General features: G+C 32.6%; 1 protein-coding gene across 1 annotated transcript; it reads right to left on the reverse strand.

Annotated features, from left to right (window-relative positions):
- Positions 1-761: 761 nt before the first annotated feature.
- LOC133175675 (deleted in malignant brain tumors 1 protein-like) lies at positions 762-17,021 on the reverse strand. Its single transcript, XM_061310782.1, has 10 exons — positions 17,015-17,021; positions 16,746-16,902; positions 15,230-15,390; positions 13,430-13,586; positions 12,889-13,100; positions 8,957-9,208; positions 8,095-8,128; positions 4,916-4,947; positions 4,624-4,645; positions 762-1,083 (listed from the first exon to the last, which is right to left on the reverse strand). The coding sequence occupies exons 1-10, from the start codon at positions 17,019-17,021 to the stop codon at positions 849-851; spliced, it is 1,269 nt and encodes a 422-aa protein (XP_061166766.1). The 3' UTR covers positions 762-848.
- Between the last annotated feature and the right edge of the window lie 913 nt (positions 17,022-17,934).

Consider the following 17,934-nt stretch of genomic DNA (forward strand, 5'->3'; position numbering starts at 1 on the left):
ATATAATTCACACAACGTTCATTATTTAAGTATCCTAAAAACCTAGATAAAACTAAATATTTGATAGGCTTATTAATAGTTATTTAAATGTGTCGGAATTGGTGAGTGACATTTCTCCCTGAAACATCACATTATAAAACTTAATAATTAGCACAAAAAAAAAGATTATTTAAAGAGCTTTTCAGGCCCGTAGAACGCGGGAGTATGGTGTGGGGGGCCCTTTCCACTTTTTCTAAGTATAGTATTTTGCTATGATAGTAAAGTTTTATTTAGATGCCCCCCACCCCACCCCCCTCGCTTTCTTGTTGCTGTAAGGTCAAGCACTGGCAAATTCCAAGATTTGGACATCTAAGGAGCTTTTTTTTGCAAGATTTTTGGGGGGAAATTCCCCCCCCCTCCCCAACTTATGAGACAGTTGCTACAGGCCTGCTTTTGCATCCATTTGACATGGGTTGGATTTATTGGTAATGATCAAGTATCGATGGTGATAATGCAGCAAATGAAATTTCTCGGTTATATCTTATGTGTTTCTCGTTTTGATCCTTTGGTTGAATAAAAGTTCATTCTGTGCCTTAGATAAAATACTAAAATATTGATATTGATATCACTTGTTTGAAGAGTGCTATGCAGAAAAAAAAGTTTTCATTTTCTGTTACAAAAGTTTAATTGAACACATTGATTAAATAATGACAAGCATAGTGAAAGTGAAAAAATGATTATATTTTTTTTCATCTGTAAATTCAAAGATTAAATCGGATGCTATTTAAATAAAACAATAATGTAATTGCTTTTATATAAGGATATATTAAATAACGTTCTACTTCTGTTCATCATCATTAGTGTGATTTTCACCCGTTCGAGCTGCTTGACGTCACTTCAGCGGATGGTACAACGCTTGCGTACGAGCTGTTGGGCCTGACTGTAGAATCTGGTGAGAGCGACAGTAGTTTTAAATACGTCCCCTCGTGATCGTGCAATCCAGAGAAGGGATTGTTGTTCGAAGAATGTTCCGAGTTATAATCCATGTTGTTCTGATTAAAATTGATATGAGATGGGTTGTCCTGTCTTTGAAATGGCATTGTCCTGAAAATATTGTCAAGTGTTACGTGTTTGATTTTCTGATTTGTTTTATTGTTAATAATCATGCTAATTTCATGTTAATTTCACACACACACACACACACCCTCACACACACACAGAGAGAGAGAGAGGGGGGGGGGGGTAAAAATTACCTCAACCATAACAGAACCAATACACAATTTACACTACTGGAGACCATACCGTTATTCAATATTAAGACGTCATGGACAACCATAGGGTGTTCAAATAGAGATGATTTTTTCCATAAAGTCAAATTATGCCAATGCAGGCCGATTACATTCTCATCCATTCATACGTAAACTCCCATAATAACTAAAAATCACGATTGTGCCATATTCCATATGACATTCGGAAGTCATCATGCACTAATCTTGGTAGCAAAACTGGCGTATATATATATCATTCCAGAATTACAGATTTATAACCTGGTGAAAAATTGCATTACAATTTATGTTTCAAAAATTACCGCGACTTTGTTAAGATGGTCATGGCTCATGGTCCTCCAATGATATCATCTAATCTTCGTTCCAGGGATATTCTTATACTATTTCAGATAGCAAAGCTACGGAAGCTGGTTGGTGCCAGGTAGAAAAAAAATATTTTATCTGGCGACCGCCAGATCTTTTTATTTGGCGGTCGCCAGATAAAAAAAATCTGGCGGCCGCCATATAATTTCTGGCGGCTGACAGATAAATATTTGGCGGCCGCCGTATAATTTTCCTTAATTACATAAATAATTGCCACATAACTTCTGGCGGCTGCCAAATAAGTTATCTGGCGGCCGCCAGATAAGTTTCTGGCGTCCGCCAGTTATTTATGTGGCGGCCGCCAGATAAAATATTTTTCTACCTGGCACCTACCGGCTTCCGTACAAAGCTATAGCACGGGCTCAGTATTATCTTGATTAAGACGCATTGTTACAATGCACTTTGAAAAATTACGCACTTTGAAATTTTTTCAAAGTGCGTTAAATTTGGGACCAAATTAACGCACTTTGACATATTTCTTTTCAAAGTGCGTTAATATCGACCATATTAACGCACTTTGAAAAAAAATGTGCACGGCTTGATCAATATTTTTTTGCAAATTTTAGGTATGATGAATAATTATTTGAAACTGGTTGGATAAATTTTCGGTGATGACGTTACTCCAGGATCTGCCATATAGAAGTTTTAAAGATTTTTAGGGGTTGTCTTGTTCCCAAAGGTTTCGTAAATGTAACAAGCATTCTGAGAGTATTGCATTAGCAATACTAGTCCCCTACCGGCAAGTGTAATCTGGTTCCCGTTTAAAATTGAAAATGCCATAACTCTGTCAAAAATCAATGAAGCGGGACGAAATGCAAACTTCATCTATAACTAATCAAGATAAAGTCACATACCAAAAAGCAGCTCAATATCTGCAAGCGTTTAGAAGAAAATTGCGGAAAACCCCTAAAAATTGAAAAGGTCGTAATTCCGTCAAAAATCAATGAAGCGGAACGAAATGCAAACTTGATCTGTAACTCATCAAGATACACTCACATACCAAAAATCAGCTCAATATCTGCAAGCGTTCAGGAAAAAAAGTGCGGAAAACCAAGTGGGACAGACTGACAGAGGGACAGACAGACAGACAGACGGACAGACAGACGGACGGACAGACTCAGAGGAAACCTATAGTCCCCTCCGGTTTCACCGGTAGGGGACTAATAAAAGGGAGATGGGTATTTTAGAAATTATGGAGGAATGGTTGTTTAATACATGTAGCTCAATTTCGTACTTTTTTTTTTATCCAGTCTAGGTAGATGTAAGATCTAAGTTAGGTAGATGTAGGGGTCAATTTATGACTTAAAGTATCGTATTTTTCTCAAGGAAAAAGGAAGAAATTATGACTTTTCCATTGAAAAAAAATTTCCCGCACAATATGATGGTCTTTTTATAGTTATTTGATATAAGTAATTAGTCTTGCCCCATGATCCCCTGCACTTCCCAATAACACAGTGCAGGGGATCATGGGACAAAAATAATAAGTATTTAGATATCTAGATGAAAAAAAAATTGTTTATTCCCGCACAATATGATTTTTAGATCCCTACCGGTGAAACCGGGGGGAACTATATACTAGGTTTCCTCTGAGTCTGTCCATCCGTCTCTCTGTCTGTCCGTCTACCTGTCCCTCTGTCTGTCTGTCAGTGTGTCCCATTTGGTTTTCCGCACTTTTTTCCTAAACGCTTGCAGATATTGAGCTGGTTTTCGGTATGTGAGTGTATCTTGATGAGTTACAGATCAAGTTTGAATTTGTTCATTGATTTTTGACGGAATTAAGACATTTTCAATTTTTAAGGGTTTTCCGCGATTTTCTTCTAAACGCTTGCAGATATTAAGCTGATTTTTGGTATCTGACTTTACCTTGAATACTTATAGATCAAGTTTGCATTTCGTTTCGCTTCAATGATTTTTGACGGATTTATGGTATTTTCAATTTTTAACGGGAACCAGATTACATTTGCAAGTAGGGGACTAGTATTGCTAATGCAATACTCTCAGAATGCTTGTTTTTAACAGTTATTGATTAATATTAAGAGGTATGAAGAAATTATTTATGCATTTTATGCAAATTGCTTTTGTAAAGCTACTTAGGCCAAAGTATAGTTAGTTGGCTATTGTTGTATAGATCAGCGATACGGCCCCTGAATCCCTTTTCTTTAATATAATAGGGTGCGTTATTATTATTTTTTTTTTTTTTCAGGAAAGCTTATCTCAATTTTTCGTTTATTTGACGATAACTAAAGTCCATTGAGAGAAAGTATACCAATGTCATACCAGTTAGATAAATACATTCATTTGGGTAGGAAAGATAAAGAGTTGGGCCCGGAGACCTTCTACCTATCTTCTCCTCGTTCTCGATGAGGGTAGATCAATTCATCAGTTTTTCGAAAGAAATATAACAAAATAATGCTGTCTATTACTTAAATCTAAGTCCAGAATTTTTTTGTTTTATACATATTTTTTTTTTCAAAATGCGTCAAGTGTCTCCATGATAAAAAAAAATTGTTTTTGTACACTCTTAACGCACTTTGAATTTTTTTTCAAAGTGCGTTGATTTTGTCCCAAATTTAACGCACTTTGAATTTTTTTTCAAAGTGCGTTGATTTTCTCCCAATTTTAACGCATTTTGAAATTATTTTTCAAAGTGCGTAATTTTTTCAAAGTGCGTTGTCCAAGGCAATCTTTACATAAGGTACGAAATTCTACGTGTACAGCACAAAATATGACCCAGACAGCAGACATCTTTGAACCCTAATGAGACTTTGATTTAGGTTCAGGTGATATTGATTCAGGAAGTTGATATGTGTACTTTCTGGTTATAATTAGCATTCCTTCGACTAAAAGCTTTCATCATTCCCGTTTTATAATTATAGGCCATAACAAGTGTTGAGACGGTGGGCATGTAACCCCCATCCCCCTCTCCTTTCACGCAGCTATGGAAAATTAATCTATTGGATACTACTTTTAAAGTCAGAAATTTATATATACGCACTGGTAGCCATTTTGTTCCATGCCTGCAAAGAAATGAAAGCAGAGGTTAACATGTATATTTTTGAGAGAATTTTTATTTTATCAACAGTTGACGTTTATACATTTATATGAAATTGTTACGGTAATATCTACGTCCACGCTACGATGGATAGATAATTAAAATATAAAAGATTTTAAGAGTATATATATATATATATATATATATATATATATATATATATATATATATATATATATATATATATATATATATATATATATATATAAACTACAGGTATTATAAAGTATTTTACCATTTGATGACTGCTCTTCTTGATGTGTATCACTGGAAAAGAAATTTAAACTTGTAAGTTGACAAAGGCTATAATAATATACGAAGAGGTGTCATGTGTTTCGATTCGTTTTTCGCAGCCCAAAAGATGCATTTGTAAGGCACCAATAGAACGTTCAGCTAAGTATATCTTAATTCTCTGTTTTGTAAGTATAAGACTTCATACTAGTCCAAAGAGTTTTCTCGACCAAAATCAGAGAGACAAACAGACAAAGGTAATCGAAGTCATAGAGACAGACAGATAAAATCTATGTAGTCTTTGGAGACCAGGTTTTCCAACAATATGTTGGAATTCCAACGGTCACTAATTGTGGTCCATTATACATGATATAAGCAAACCTGTTTCTAAATTCCAATGAAGCAGAATTTATTCAAAATCTTCCTCATGAGAAAAAACTTTTGCCTTGGCCTTCAGTTCAACATTCAGAAATATCACCAACCCAACTCTTTATCAATTAACAATAGTTAATATCATTCATATGTCGACTCGATATATCCAAGTGACCTCGACATAAAAGACACTCTGGAGTCTGCCACATCTGTTTTGTATTTGGATATGTTTTAGGTCAGTGCTTTTATTCTAACTTTGACTACGGAGTACTCAGTCTACCTAATTAATAGATAGGGCTTACAGCAGGTGTGTCCGGTCGACAGGGGATGCTTACTCCTCCTAGGCACCTGATCCAATCTTTGGTGTTTCCAGGGGTTCGTGTTAATTGGTGCCCTGATCACGATTCCTTGTGTTTCATGGATTTATGAGATTGATAACCGTTCGTTATCTTCATCTTTTACATAAATAAACAAATAAGACAGAAGTCAGAGAGACAGGCAGACAAAGAGAAAAACTTGTCAGAAGTTAGTGAGACAGATAGGTAAACAGACAAACGGGACCAAAACCAGAGGCAGATAAACAAATTCGACCGAAATCAGAGAGACAGACAGATAAACAGACAAACTCAAATGAAAACAACCTCCTCCTCTCCATCTTAAAGATGCGAGCACACTGAAAAGGAACCACAAAATAAAAACTTAACCTCTTAAGTGCAAGATCTCATTATTTTAATTTTATGATCGAGGTTTTAAAGAATACTGGAAACAAATATTAATACCCTAGTCCCGAAAGTCTTTCTTCAAGATATCTGTTAAATAGATAACATTCCCTATAATTAACTCTGCAAAGAAATCTCCCTATATCTTTAGTAATTTTACACAGTTGATGTCCAAAAGAAATTGTTCAATATTTTAAAAGGAAGTACTCAGTAAGTTGTGTTCTGCACGTATTAAATTCATATAGAAAAAATAGAAAGGTACGCGTTAATATCAAATTATCTTAAACATACAATTAATGTAAGCATATTTTAACTGGATAGCCCAGATGACCACAATCTGAACAAATCTGAATCTACCGGTACACTAATTGTCATGAAGCTTTCACTAACTTTCCCTTTTTAGTCCAGTTAATATTGTTCTTGAGTCGATTTTTAATGACATCACCGAATTTCCACTATTTCTCAATCATCTCCACTTAAAAAGGGCCTGGCTATTCATCTGAATAAATTAAATCCCCTTTAACAAGGATTGTTACAACGCACTTTGAAAAATTACGCACCCAAATTTGGGACCAAGTTAACGCACTTTGAAATAAAAATATTTCTTTTCAAAGTGCGTTAATATCCACCATATTACATGTAACGCACTTTGAAAAAAAAGTGCACGGCTTGGTTAATATTCTAGCAAATTTTAGGTATGATAAATAATTATTTGAATCTGTTTGGATAAATTTTCGGTGATGACGTCACTTCAGAATCTGAGATATAGACATTTTAAAGATTTTTAGGGATTGTCTAGTTCCCAAAAGTTCTCGTAAATGTAACAAAAGGGAAATGGGTCCTTTAGTTATAATGGAAGAATGTTTGTTTAATAGCACGATTTTGTTTCAATTTTATTTCCAGTCTATGATAAGCTCTGTAGACTGATGTAGGGGTCGATTTATGACTTAAAGTTTCGCATTTTTCCTAGGGAAAAGGGAGCAATGATAATTTTCCCGCAGAATATGATGGTATTTTTATAGATATTTGATACGTATTAAGAAGATGAAAAAAATGTCTATTCCCGCACAATATGATTTTTTTTACAGTTCTTTGATTAGTATTAAGAGGTATGAAAAAAAAAATTATGCATTTTATACAAGTTGATTTTGTAAAGCTACTTTGGCCAAAGTATATATAGTTAGTTGGCTATTGTTGCTTAGATCAGTGATATAGTCCCTGAACCTCGATCTCTGCTTTAATATAATAGGGAGCGTTGTTTTTTCTTTCAGGAAAGCTTATCTCATTTTTTTAAAAATCTATTTTACGATAACTCAAATTTATTCAAAGTATACGAATGTTACCGTCATACTACGTTATGTAAATACATACATTTGGGTAAAGAAGATAAAAAGTTGGGCTGAGGGACCTTCTACCTGTCTTCTCTTCGTTCTCGATGAGAGTAGATCAATTCATCAGTTTTCGAAAGAAATATAACAAAATAATGCTGTCTATTACTTAAATCTAAGTCCAGAATTTTTGTTTTATTTATATTTTTTCAAAGTGCGTTAAGTGTCTCCATGGTAAAAAATGTTGATGTACACTCTTAACGCACTTTAAAAAAAAAAATTCAAAGTGCGTTGATTTTGTCCCAATTTTAAAAAATGCACTTTGAAAATTTTTTTCAAAGTGCGTTGCCACAAAGGATGCTTTGTTGCAAATTTGGTTGATTTTAGCTCGATGTCAAAAATGTTAAAAGTTTACAACGGACGGACAGATTAGATGGATACCAGACAAAATGGGGTAAGAAAAGCTCTTGCACTTGAGTTTTCTGCTCAGGTGAGCTAAAAGGCCATGGTTCGATCAAAAATCAAATAAAATCATAAGTTATATGAATTTGGTTTTCTTGTATACCTGCTCCATCTAAAGAAATATCTGTAATCATATTTTTTATTGTCCGATCGTTCGTCTCGCTCTCTTGTAAGAAATCCCCCTCCTGCAGTTTTAAGAGGTAGCAAAAGATATCTTAAATAGGTATTGATAAAATGAGGTTTATTGTGCTTTGCATTTTTAATTTGTTTTACAGGAAAAAACGAAACATATCTGTACTCACCTCTCTTTTAGAGAAGAAACACTCAGACTGGCATCTGGTGTATGATAAAAAATGAAAATTAAGTAAAAATGAGAAGAGCATACTTTCGTTATATTTCATTTATATGTAAATAATATATCTTTTCGAATTGAGTAATACCAGTAAAAGACATAAAATTTTTAAAACAGCAAGAACTATTCACATATTTTTAAAATTCAGACTTTTTTTCGTGTACATTGAATATATCTAGTGTATTCCGGTTGTATCCTCTGTCATGCTTTCAATCATAAATGTATTTTGAGCTCAATTTAGAATAAAATAGAAAAAGAAATAAATACAATGGTAAAAGTGGATACGGAATTGAGAATTAATATTTTTATTCCGAGTACTTCGACATAATGAATTTCAACTTGACATATTCATGATATTTAAATTACTGATAAAACGGAGCTCTTTGAACAATGCCTTGCAATTTACTATTTTCGTGGTTTACTTATTAAAATGGAGTACGCATGATATATGTTTTCTCTTTTATCCGCATTGGAATTTTTAAAACACAATTTCTTTCAAATGAAATCTAAATATTGTTGTCTTTATTGAAATGCATGTAAATACAATTTAAATTCCTAATTCCAAAGATATTCATGTCTTGCAAACACAAAAATGTGCAGCAATATGAAGAGATACATGTACTAGTAATGAAAAATGAAGTGATTTAAGAAAGTCATTAAATACACATACATGTTATATTACCAGAAACAGAAGTAATACTAGTACCGATGTCCTTATTTCTCCACAAATGACTTGATATGTCATTTGACTTGAAATATTTTTATGAATTGTATACCCTTTTTATTTACAAATTTAATTAAATAATTATTACCTTTTCTTATTGTACTTCGCATTTTCCAGCATATAGCTAGAATAACGAGAATGGCGAAAGAGAGAGCTGCCAAAGAAATGCCTATGAACATTCCTGTATTATCATGGATTATCTCATGTTCGTTGTCTTTTTCATCTGGCGTCTCCTCATTTCCTTCAGATGAATTCTTTGTTTTAAAAACAAGTTCTGTAGTTGACATATTATCTTGTGAATTTTGTGATGACTTAGAAGTTTTCGTTGATGAAGTCACCTCTAGTACAAAAAAAGAGAAGTTAGTAATGGTCCTCTTCAATACTTTAGACATTAGAATGGACATTTCGAGAAGTCATATACATGTATCTGACGCTATGATTAGTTTGAGGCTTTCAAAATACTTAAAAATATTTCTCCGATGTTAAAGGCTTCCACATTGGACAGCTAAAGATAAACGTTGTACATGTATGTGCTTTTTATTCTTCTTGCATGACCTTATATGGCACTGTCCATTCATTAGTTAGGTTAATATAATTTGTTTTAAATTTACTGGTACATGTATTTTTAATAATGGGAAGCATCACGCCATCATTTTATGAAATGAATAAATAATAAATGTACAGGTAAGGAGAGGGAGAAAACAAAAGAAATTAATCACAGGTGACATGAATGATTTGACTAAAAAATGAATATTAATAAATCTTATAATAAAAACTAATAAATCTAGATATGAAATGCATATGACTTTATTTCCTACTCTTTCCCTTTAGGTTTACCTTTCCCATTTTCTCAAGCTATGATACAGACTATAGCAATTAAGTAATAATCTTACCTGGACAAATTCCAGTTTTGTACACATCTTTTTCATCACACGAATTTCAAATGTGTGCAAAACGGAAACAAACCGTTTTAGATTACCAGAGAGAACGTTTAAGAATATTTTTGAAAATGCAATGAATGGACATGAAATGAATATTTTTTTAAAATAATTAGCGTCATTTATTTTTTATTCTATATATTATCATTAGTATTGATTTTATGATAAAATCTTTCTTTTTTTTTTAATTTTATAAATCATGATATTTGGTAAGTATTATTACTGATTTGTCTTCCTTTTAAAAAAAAATATATTTTTTTAATTTTATTCATTTTCATACTCTCCATGATTTAATAATATTTTAATTTATTAAAATGTTTTAGTGCCAGTTCTATTAAACTATGCATCACAGATATTTGAAAATACATGTAAAGTAAAAGTTAGTACTGATAATAATGCTTTGAAATCTTGAATCTCTGTCCCGTTATCGTGCGGTTAAATGGAAATGAGAATAACACTACACATGTGATAATTAAAACAAAATATCGCGTTATCTGCAAAAATAATGGAATAATGTGACTGATAACAATGATATATAAACATATGTATTCATTTTCAAATTAATATACTAAGCCTACTTAAAAATTATGTTTAAATCAGATAATTCTGTTTGAAAAATATGCAACAGCATTACATTCTCTAATGAACAATCTTTTATCATTCAAAAATTTGTTCCTTATAGATGTGCATCTGATGTTATGGGGGAATGATTCCTTCTCTGTTGCATAAAATGCATTTAAAGATTATTAACAAGCTTTTTTAAATGAATATGGGCATTTTTCTAGACATCATAGTTTTTAAGAAGAATTATATTTTGTATACACATGTATTAGGAATTTAATCTAAATTTTTGACACAACTAATGTTTTCCCAGTAGACTATATAAATTAAATTATATATTATGGCAAGAGAAGATTTTCTAAGTTGTGTCTAATCTTTTTGACTTTTTGTCAATAAAATATGTCCAATTCTTATCATATATAAAGATGTATCATAAAATACTATATCTAATAATGTGTGGAAGAAATTACTTAGAAATGCATATACATGTAAATATACAATCGCAGCTACTTTCTATCTTTATATAATGCATTTTTAACAGTTCTTATTACTAGTATTTTTGCAAAATAATTTAAATTCTTTTGCTTCCCTCTCCTTATTGTATTAGTAAAGTAATAATCCAAATACATTCAATTGTTTTATTGTCAAAAATTATTGATCTCTTTGTTGATGAATTAAAATTATTTATTCATTTATTAAAATCATTCTTAACCTTGTTTATTCTCTTCTTATAACTTGTGATCCAAAAATGTAAGTAATAATACACACACACACACACACACACACACACACACACACACACACACACATATATATATATATATATATAAAGCACTAAAAACCAACAACACTGTATATCCGAAGTGTCGGATCTACTAAGTAGATACAAGGTCACGGATGGAAATTTATATAAAGCACTAAAAATGACCAACGACACGAACAATAATAATTGTCAAATTTTCGGGACAACCTGTCCCTTCCTCAGGACAAAGAAAAAAGTTAAGAAGTCATAAAAACAAAGGAAATAGAGAAGCAAAAACAACTAGCACTACTACTAAACTACCAAACACTAAATATTTACAAGGTTACATGTTTAATTTGGAGTTTATAAACAGTTGTGAACAAAGAAATCCGGAGCGCTATGAATTGCGTCCGGTCTATCGGGTGTACTCGGTGAAGTGTGATTTACATAATTGAACAAATTAATTATCGCTAATTAATTACGGCCAACAGTAAATCGTACATTGTCTTATTCTCTCAAAATAGCGTAACTCTACATGATAAAAAGAAATTAAAGAAAGATAATATGGAAGGACAATTTTGAAATATGAATTTGGATATATTATAAATTTGGAAATCGGAAAAAAGAAATAAACAAAAATGTGAGCATTTTTGTTTATTTCTTTTTTCCGATTTCCAAATTTATAATATATCCAAATTCATATTTCAAAATTGTCCTTCCATATTATCTTTCTTTAATTTCTTTTTATCATGTAGAGTTACGCTATTTTGAGAGAATAAGACAATGTACGATTTACTGTTGGCCGTAATTAATTAGCGATAATTAATTCGTTCAATTATGTAAATCACACTTCACCGAGTACACCCGATAGACCGGACGCAATTCATAGCGCTCCGGATTTCTTTGTTCACAACTGTTTATAAACTCCAAATTAAACATGTAACCTTGTAAATATTTAGTGTTTGGTAGTTTAGTAGTAGTGCTAGTTGTTTTTGCTTCTCTATTTCCTTTGTTTTTATGACTTCTTAACTTTTTCTTTGTCCTGAGGAAGGGACAGGTTGTCCCGAAAATTTGACAATTATTATTGTTCGTGTCGTTGGTCATTTTTAGTGCTTTATATATATATATATATATATATATATATATACATACATATATATATATATATATATATATATATATATATATATATATATATATATATATATATATATATATATATATATTAAACAGTTAGAATTATAAATATGTAGAACCTGCTTAAGTAATATCTAATCAAAGAAGTATTAATGATAGATATTCTGACAATGAATTTGCACAACACAGGTAATAATCAAAACAGACTACTAGTATACACGGGTGACCACCCAGGTGTGAAAATTCTAATTTTTGCTAGATGGAAATAAGAAATTCAAAATTTTGGAAATTCAAAACAGGAATCTAAGAAGAGGACAGTGCAATGAAAATGATCTGCCAGCTCTATACCAAAATTGCAAAATTCATGTTCCTTTGGTCTAGGGTTCAGGCCCAAAGACGGGGCTATATTGATTATATATTGAAAATACTTTGCATCGCTGAAGATCTTCTTTACACAGTGTACCTTTGAAAATCTTAATTCATTCCTGGACATCAAGCATCCTAACCGTATGCATTATGGCAATTAGCTAAAGCACCTTATCTAATTGTGCAATTTGTGTTCCAGGGTTAAGGTACAGTGAAGAATTAATTTATTTTATATTAAAATTTGCCCACCATCTAATGTTTGCATTGTGAACTTACGTGTTAACGTTTGGTTTGGGAACTTATGTGTAAACTTTTGATTGAGGCAAACAACACCGACATCAGGTGTTGATGATCTGGAGTAGAAATCTGTTCCATTGATTGTAAAGGAACAATCACGAATTGATCTCTCATGCCCAGCACAATTTAAATCTCGAATCCAGACAGGACCTGCTCCATGTAGGTAAGTTCCATTAGTGATGGCTACTCCGCTAGAAAGGAAAAATATCGTATTTGCTTAACCAAAGAACGACTTCTTAAAGGGAATCGTAAATCACGAAGAAAATATACGAGAAATTTGACTTAGATAGTCGAATTGTCAAAATTATTGAAGTTCTTAATAATTCATTGCTGTAATTGCTATGAAGAAGTACTTACTAGTAATCACATACTAAGTATTCTTCGTTTTGATATATTTTTAATCCACAAAAGTCTCAATATGCCGACTCTGCTTATTTTAATTAGCTTTTAATTAGTATATATTTTTAGTTTTTATTGAATATGAACATATCTTATCGATGGAACTAGATATGATACGTACGATTCAAATCCCAGTTGTGTACAGATAACTTTAGCGTTTTTGCCAGATGACCAAACACTAGAGGATAACACACTTCCCCAGGTCCCCCCTATGGACAGCTCCACTCGACCTCTGTCATACTGACCATCTGATAAACGGACTTCATAGTCGTCCATACCTGAATAAATAATGTGTTTGTGAAATACTGATGAAAAACCCCCGTATGGCAGCCTAAAGCCAAGGTTTAAATTTTTCAAATGTAGGTCAAAATCCAAGGTCAAAAGAGTTCAAAAATGTTGGTATTCAAGGAAAGTCTTGTCACAAGGATTACAGACGTGAAACTTGAAAGCCCTAGCACGAACCATTCAGAACATGTGGCAAAGATTCAAGTTTTTCAAAAGTACGTCATACTCCAATGTCATGAGGTCAAAAAATTGGTACCAAAGGAAAGGTCTTGTCACAAGGAATACATAAGTGATACAAGTATATAAAAGCCCTAGCAATAACCGTTTAAAATTTAAAGACAAGGTTAAGGTTTTTTTTATAAAAATGTAAGTCAAATTAAAAGGTCAAGGTCAGAGGGGGTAAAAATTGTTGGTATCCAAGGGAAGGTCTTGTCATAGGAATACACATGTAATATATGAAAGCCATAGCACCAACCGTTCAAAAGTTATGGCCAAGGTTTAAGTTTTTCAGAAGTAGGTAAAGGTAAAACGAAAAGTTGGTACCCCCCAAAAAGATCTGGTCACATGGAATATATATGTGAAATACAAAAGCCCTAGCACCAATCCTTTAAAAATTATGGGCAAGTTTAAAAGATTCTGCAGACAAACAGAAAGATTTTGCAGACAAACAGAGAGACAGACGGACGGAGAGACCAAACATTATCTGTCCCAAATCTTTGATCACAAGAACATAATAACACTACAAACAGGAAATACAAATCAATTGATTCACTCAGAAACCTTGATTTATTCACTATATGAAGATACATGCCTGGGAATATGTATAACTAATTGAAGGCCTTTCGTTCTTGAAGAGAATATATTTATGTTATTTTTTCCCATGTAATACCTATATCAGAAGTCCATTTTAAGGCCACAGTCAAGCCCTTGCCCATGATTTGGAAAAAAATCTTGATTCTTCACCAAATGGAGATGTTTATGTATTGATATGACTTGGTACAATTCTTTTATAGAGAAATTTTTGACGGAGTTTTCTCCATATATTCCTATGTCAAACTTGACCCTTCATTGAGGACATGCCCTAGAATTAGGGCTCATGATATGAAAGAAAATACATTTTTACCATTTGGGGATGTATGTTTATTAATATGACAAAATGTAAACCTTCTGATCACCAGGAGATTTCTTTAAAGCTTCCTCTCACATATGGCAATGAAAGACTTCGATCTCCAATCTTTGCCCAAACTTAACCCCATGGGCCATGTTTTTAAGAAATTTGAATAAACATTATTTAAGGTAGATTTTTCAAAATTTTTATCTTTTCTGGCTCAGTGCATCTCGAGGTTCATGACCCTTCAGAAAAAAAAAAATGAATTTTCTTATCCAAAATTGTTTTATGGAAAGTTTTGTTGGAATTGGAAAAACAAAAACAGTTAACAATCACCAGACAGACAGTGGCGAAACTTTGATCTGAAAAGCTTGTGTTTTTTAGCCTTTGTCTCAGGTATCCTAACACAGATAAATTCAATATTTCTAGTTCCTGTGATTACAGAATTTTCCAAAAATGTTTTTCTATTTTACTTATGATACTTTTTTTCATTGCCATCTCAACAATATTCGCCATTTACTTACATACCTGTGCATATTACTCCATGGAAATCGTTTGAAATAACTTTTCCCTGCCCATAATTCCTTTCGCACTGTTCTATTACCCTTTCACTTCCGAGGCATGAAACATAACTCATCAGCCTCCACCCTGTTTTGGGTCCAAAATGGTTATAGGCAAAAGCTTTGAAGCTAGCAAAAAGGATAGAAAATTTTCGGGTTTAATGTATAAGAAAATGTTCGAAACAAATGTTCATTGAAGGTGATAAGTCAAAATTATCATTGTTGTTGACAAACATTTATCAAAATAACCTTAAATGATCGATATATTTTTTGGTAACTTGAGAACAGATCTATTACATAATTATTATTTGATCAGAATAGCAATTATTAAAAGAATCAAATAGCTAGAACAATAATAAGCTCGAAGAGCTGTGTATTTGGATAAAGGGCTCTTACTGTAATTTTCCAACAACATAAGGAAAGCATCAACAAAATGGAGAGGGGAACTAACAAAGAAATACACTTGTATATGGTGTGAAATCACCTTCAATACACTATAACTAGAAAATTGTTTGAATGTTATGCATTTGTTCCTGCTCTGTCCACTTTTGATATGGCAACAATTGGATCATTATATATTTCAAATTGTGTATGTTTTATCCAAGTTTATGTTTGAATTCTAAATTTTATCCCTTGCACGTAACTCTTCTGTAGTTGGACTTACATGAACATAAAAATGACTTCTGGTGAAAATTTAACAGTGTCGATTTAAAAATTTTGTGAAAAGTTGTAGTAGAAAGCTGAAGATAACAAAGAAAAAATCTGCAAACAATACAAATCTGTAAATAGGGCATGAAGCAGGGGCGCCCGAAAATTCAAAAGGTGGGACCAGGTGCCTAGGAGGAGTAAGCATCCCCTTTTGACCGGTCACACCCGCCGTGAGCCCTATGTATTGATCAGGTAGACGGAACATTCCGCAGTCAAATTAGTATAAAACAAAGGCCGAACAATTAATATAAACACGCGAATCAAAATACGACCCAATGAAAGGTTACATTTGCTAACAAGATCATTATAACGATTATAGAATTTATGAAATGCTGACTTTAATCGACGCTGTTTAAATCCCTGCAACATCAATTTATCTGTCAGTAGCCTGCCTTGGTTTAAACATTGATCGTGCTCAGAGCATGTATCGAATAAGTTGGGAGACGTAAACACCATAATATGCAAGTGATGGCGGAATATTACTACATGAATAAAGAAAGTTGACGACGGAAAAGCTGAAGTCATTTCGTTTGTCATTAATGGGTCCTCATCGTCTGTAAAACATCCAAATACGAAGCGGATGTGACAGACTCTGTGGTGTCTTTTATTTTAAGTTCACTGGGATATATTGAGTCGACATTTGAATGGAAGTAGCTATTGTTAATTGATAAAACGTTGTTGATTTATCCAAATGACGAGACGAAAGCCACAGCAAGTGTTCTAAATTTTTCTGTAGCTAAGAGTTCTAAAGACTTTAACTTTGTAATATCAATTACACAGGAAATCCAAGTTGTCGACAAGCAACTGTTGCCTCCTGTATTCTCCAATGGATAGATGTCTCCGGGTATATATAACCGTGTAAATCTCCAAGTGATAGGCGAAGTGTCCCTTGATGTTGAGCAAGACCATCTATAACACTGAGTGTAAAGGAGTCTGAAATAGAATCAAATACAAAAATTGAATGTTTCATCTATACCTCAAACATATGATACAGATGAATCAATTTAAGACCAAAGCATATCTAATCTAATGGTGAACAAAATACGAGACATTACATCTATTTTAATCAACAGTTACAAAAATATTACTTTGACAGGATTTGTTAACATCATTAATCATTGAAGTATGCTTAATGATGTTAACAAATCATTTCAAAATACTTTCAAATTTCAGATATAATCAAGTCTAAAACGTGGCACATCCCCAAGTCATGGTACTAGTAATCCATAAAGTTTAAATTAATTTTACTTGTGTATACCGGTATTACGTATTGCAATTCAGGTTTTCAAAACTGTCTTGTTCTTCAAAAGGTCAAGATCATGTCAATTTAGGTCATGAGCAATTGCCTACTAAGGTTTAAATTAATTTCAATCGAAGGTCCAAAATTGTGGCCTTGACATGCGTTCGTCCTTTGAGGCGTGTCCCAACTTCAGATAATGGGTAACAACATATTTTTAATTCAGTTCCATTGTTTCTTTTGTAAAAGTGATGTGCAACACTTAATTTTGTTTTGAATTTCCAAACATTTTTTCCTACAAATTTTAATTTACCAATTGCTGAAGATACTAATTTTCCTATGAGATCCCCAAGTGGAACATTTCAAATAGTCCTATATTCAAGTAACAATTTCATTAATAATATGAATAGTTCTTGCCTTCACAGGAAAGGTAAGCATATTGTTCTGTTTTGAATGTTCCATCAATAATCAAAGAACAATCAAAAATACTTTCTTCTGTACCAATACAGGAAATTGATGATGCCCAGCGACGAGCATGCATGGAAGGAAATGCTTTAGATCCCTCATAGTAAGCTATATTTCTGAAAAAGAGAAAATTCCTTACTAATGTCGTCGTCTGAATTCATTTCTCTGTCAATTCATACCATGATCATTATCATATATTTTAAGATTATCGTGTATTTCGTATCTAATGAACATTTTTTATGACATAAAATAAATGAATTGAT

The sequence above is a fragment of the Saccostrea echinata genome, unplaced genomic scaffold (assembly GCF_033153115.1).
Source record: "Saccostrea echinata isolate AGI-Se365-2 ecotype Australia unplaced genomic scaffold, CSIRO_AGI_Sech_v1 ptg000064l, whole genome shotgun sequence".
Taxonomy (NCBI): Eukaryota; Metazoa; Mollusca; class Bivalvia; order Ostreida; family Ostreidae; genus Saccostrea; species Saccostrea echinata.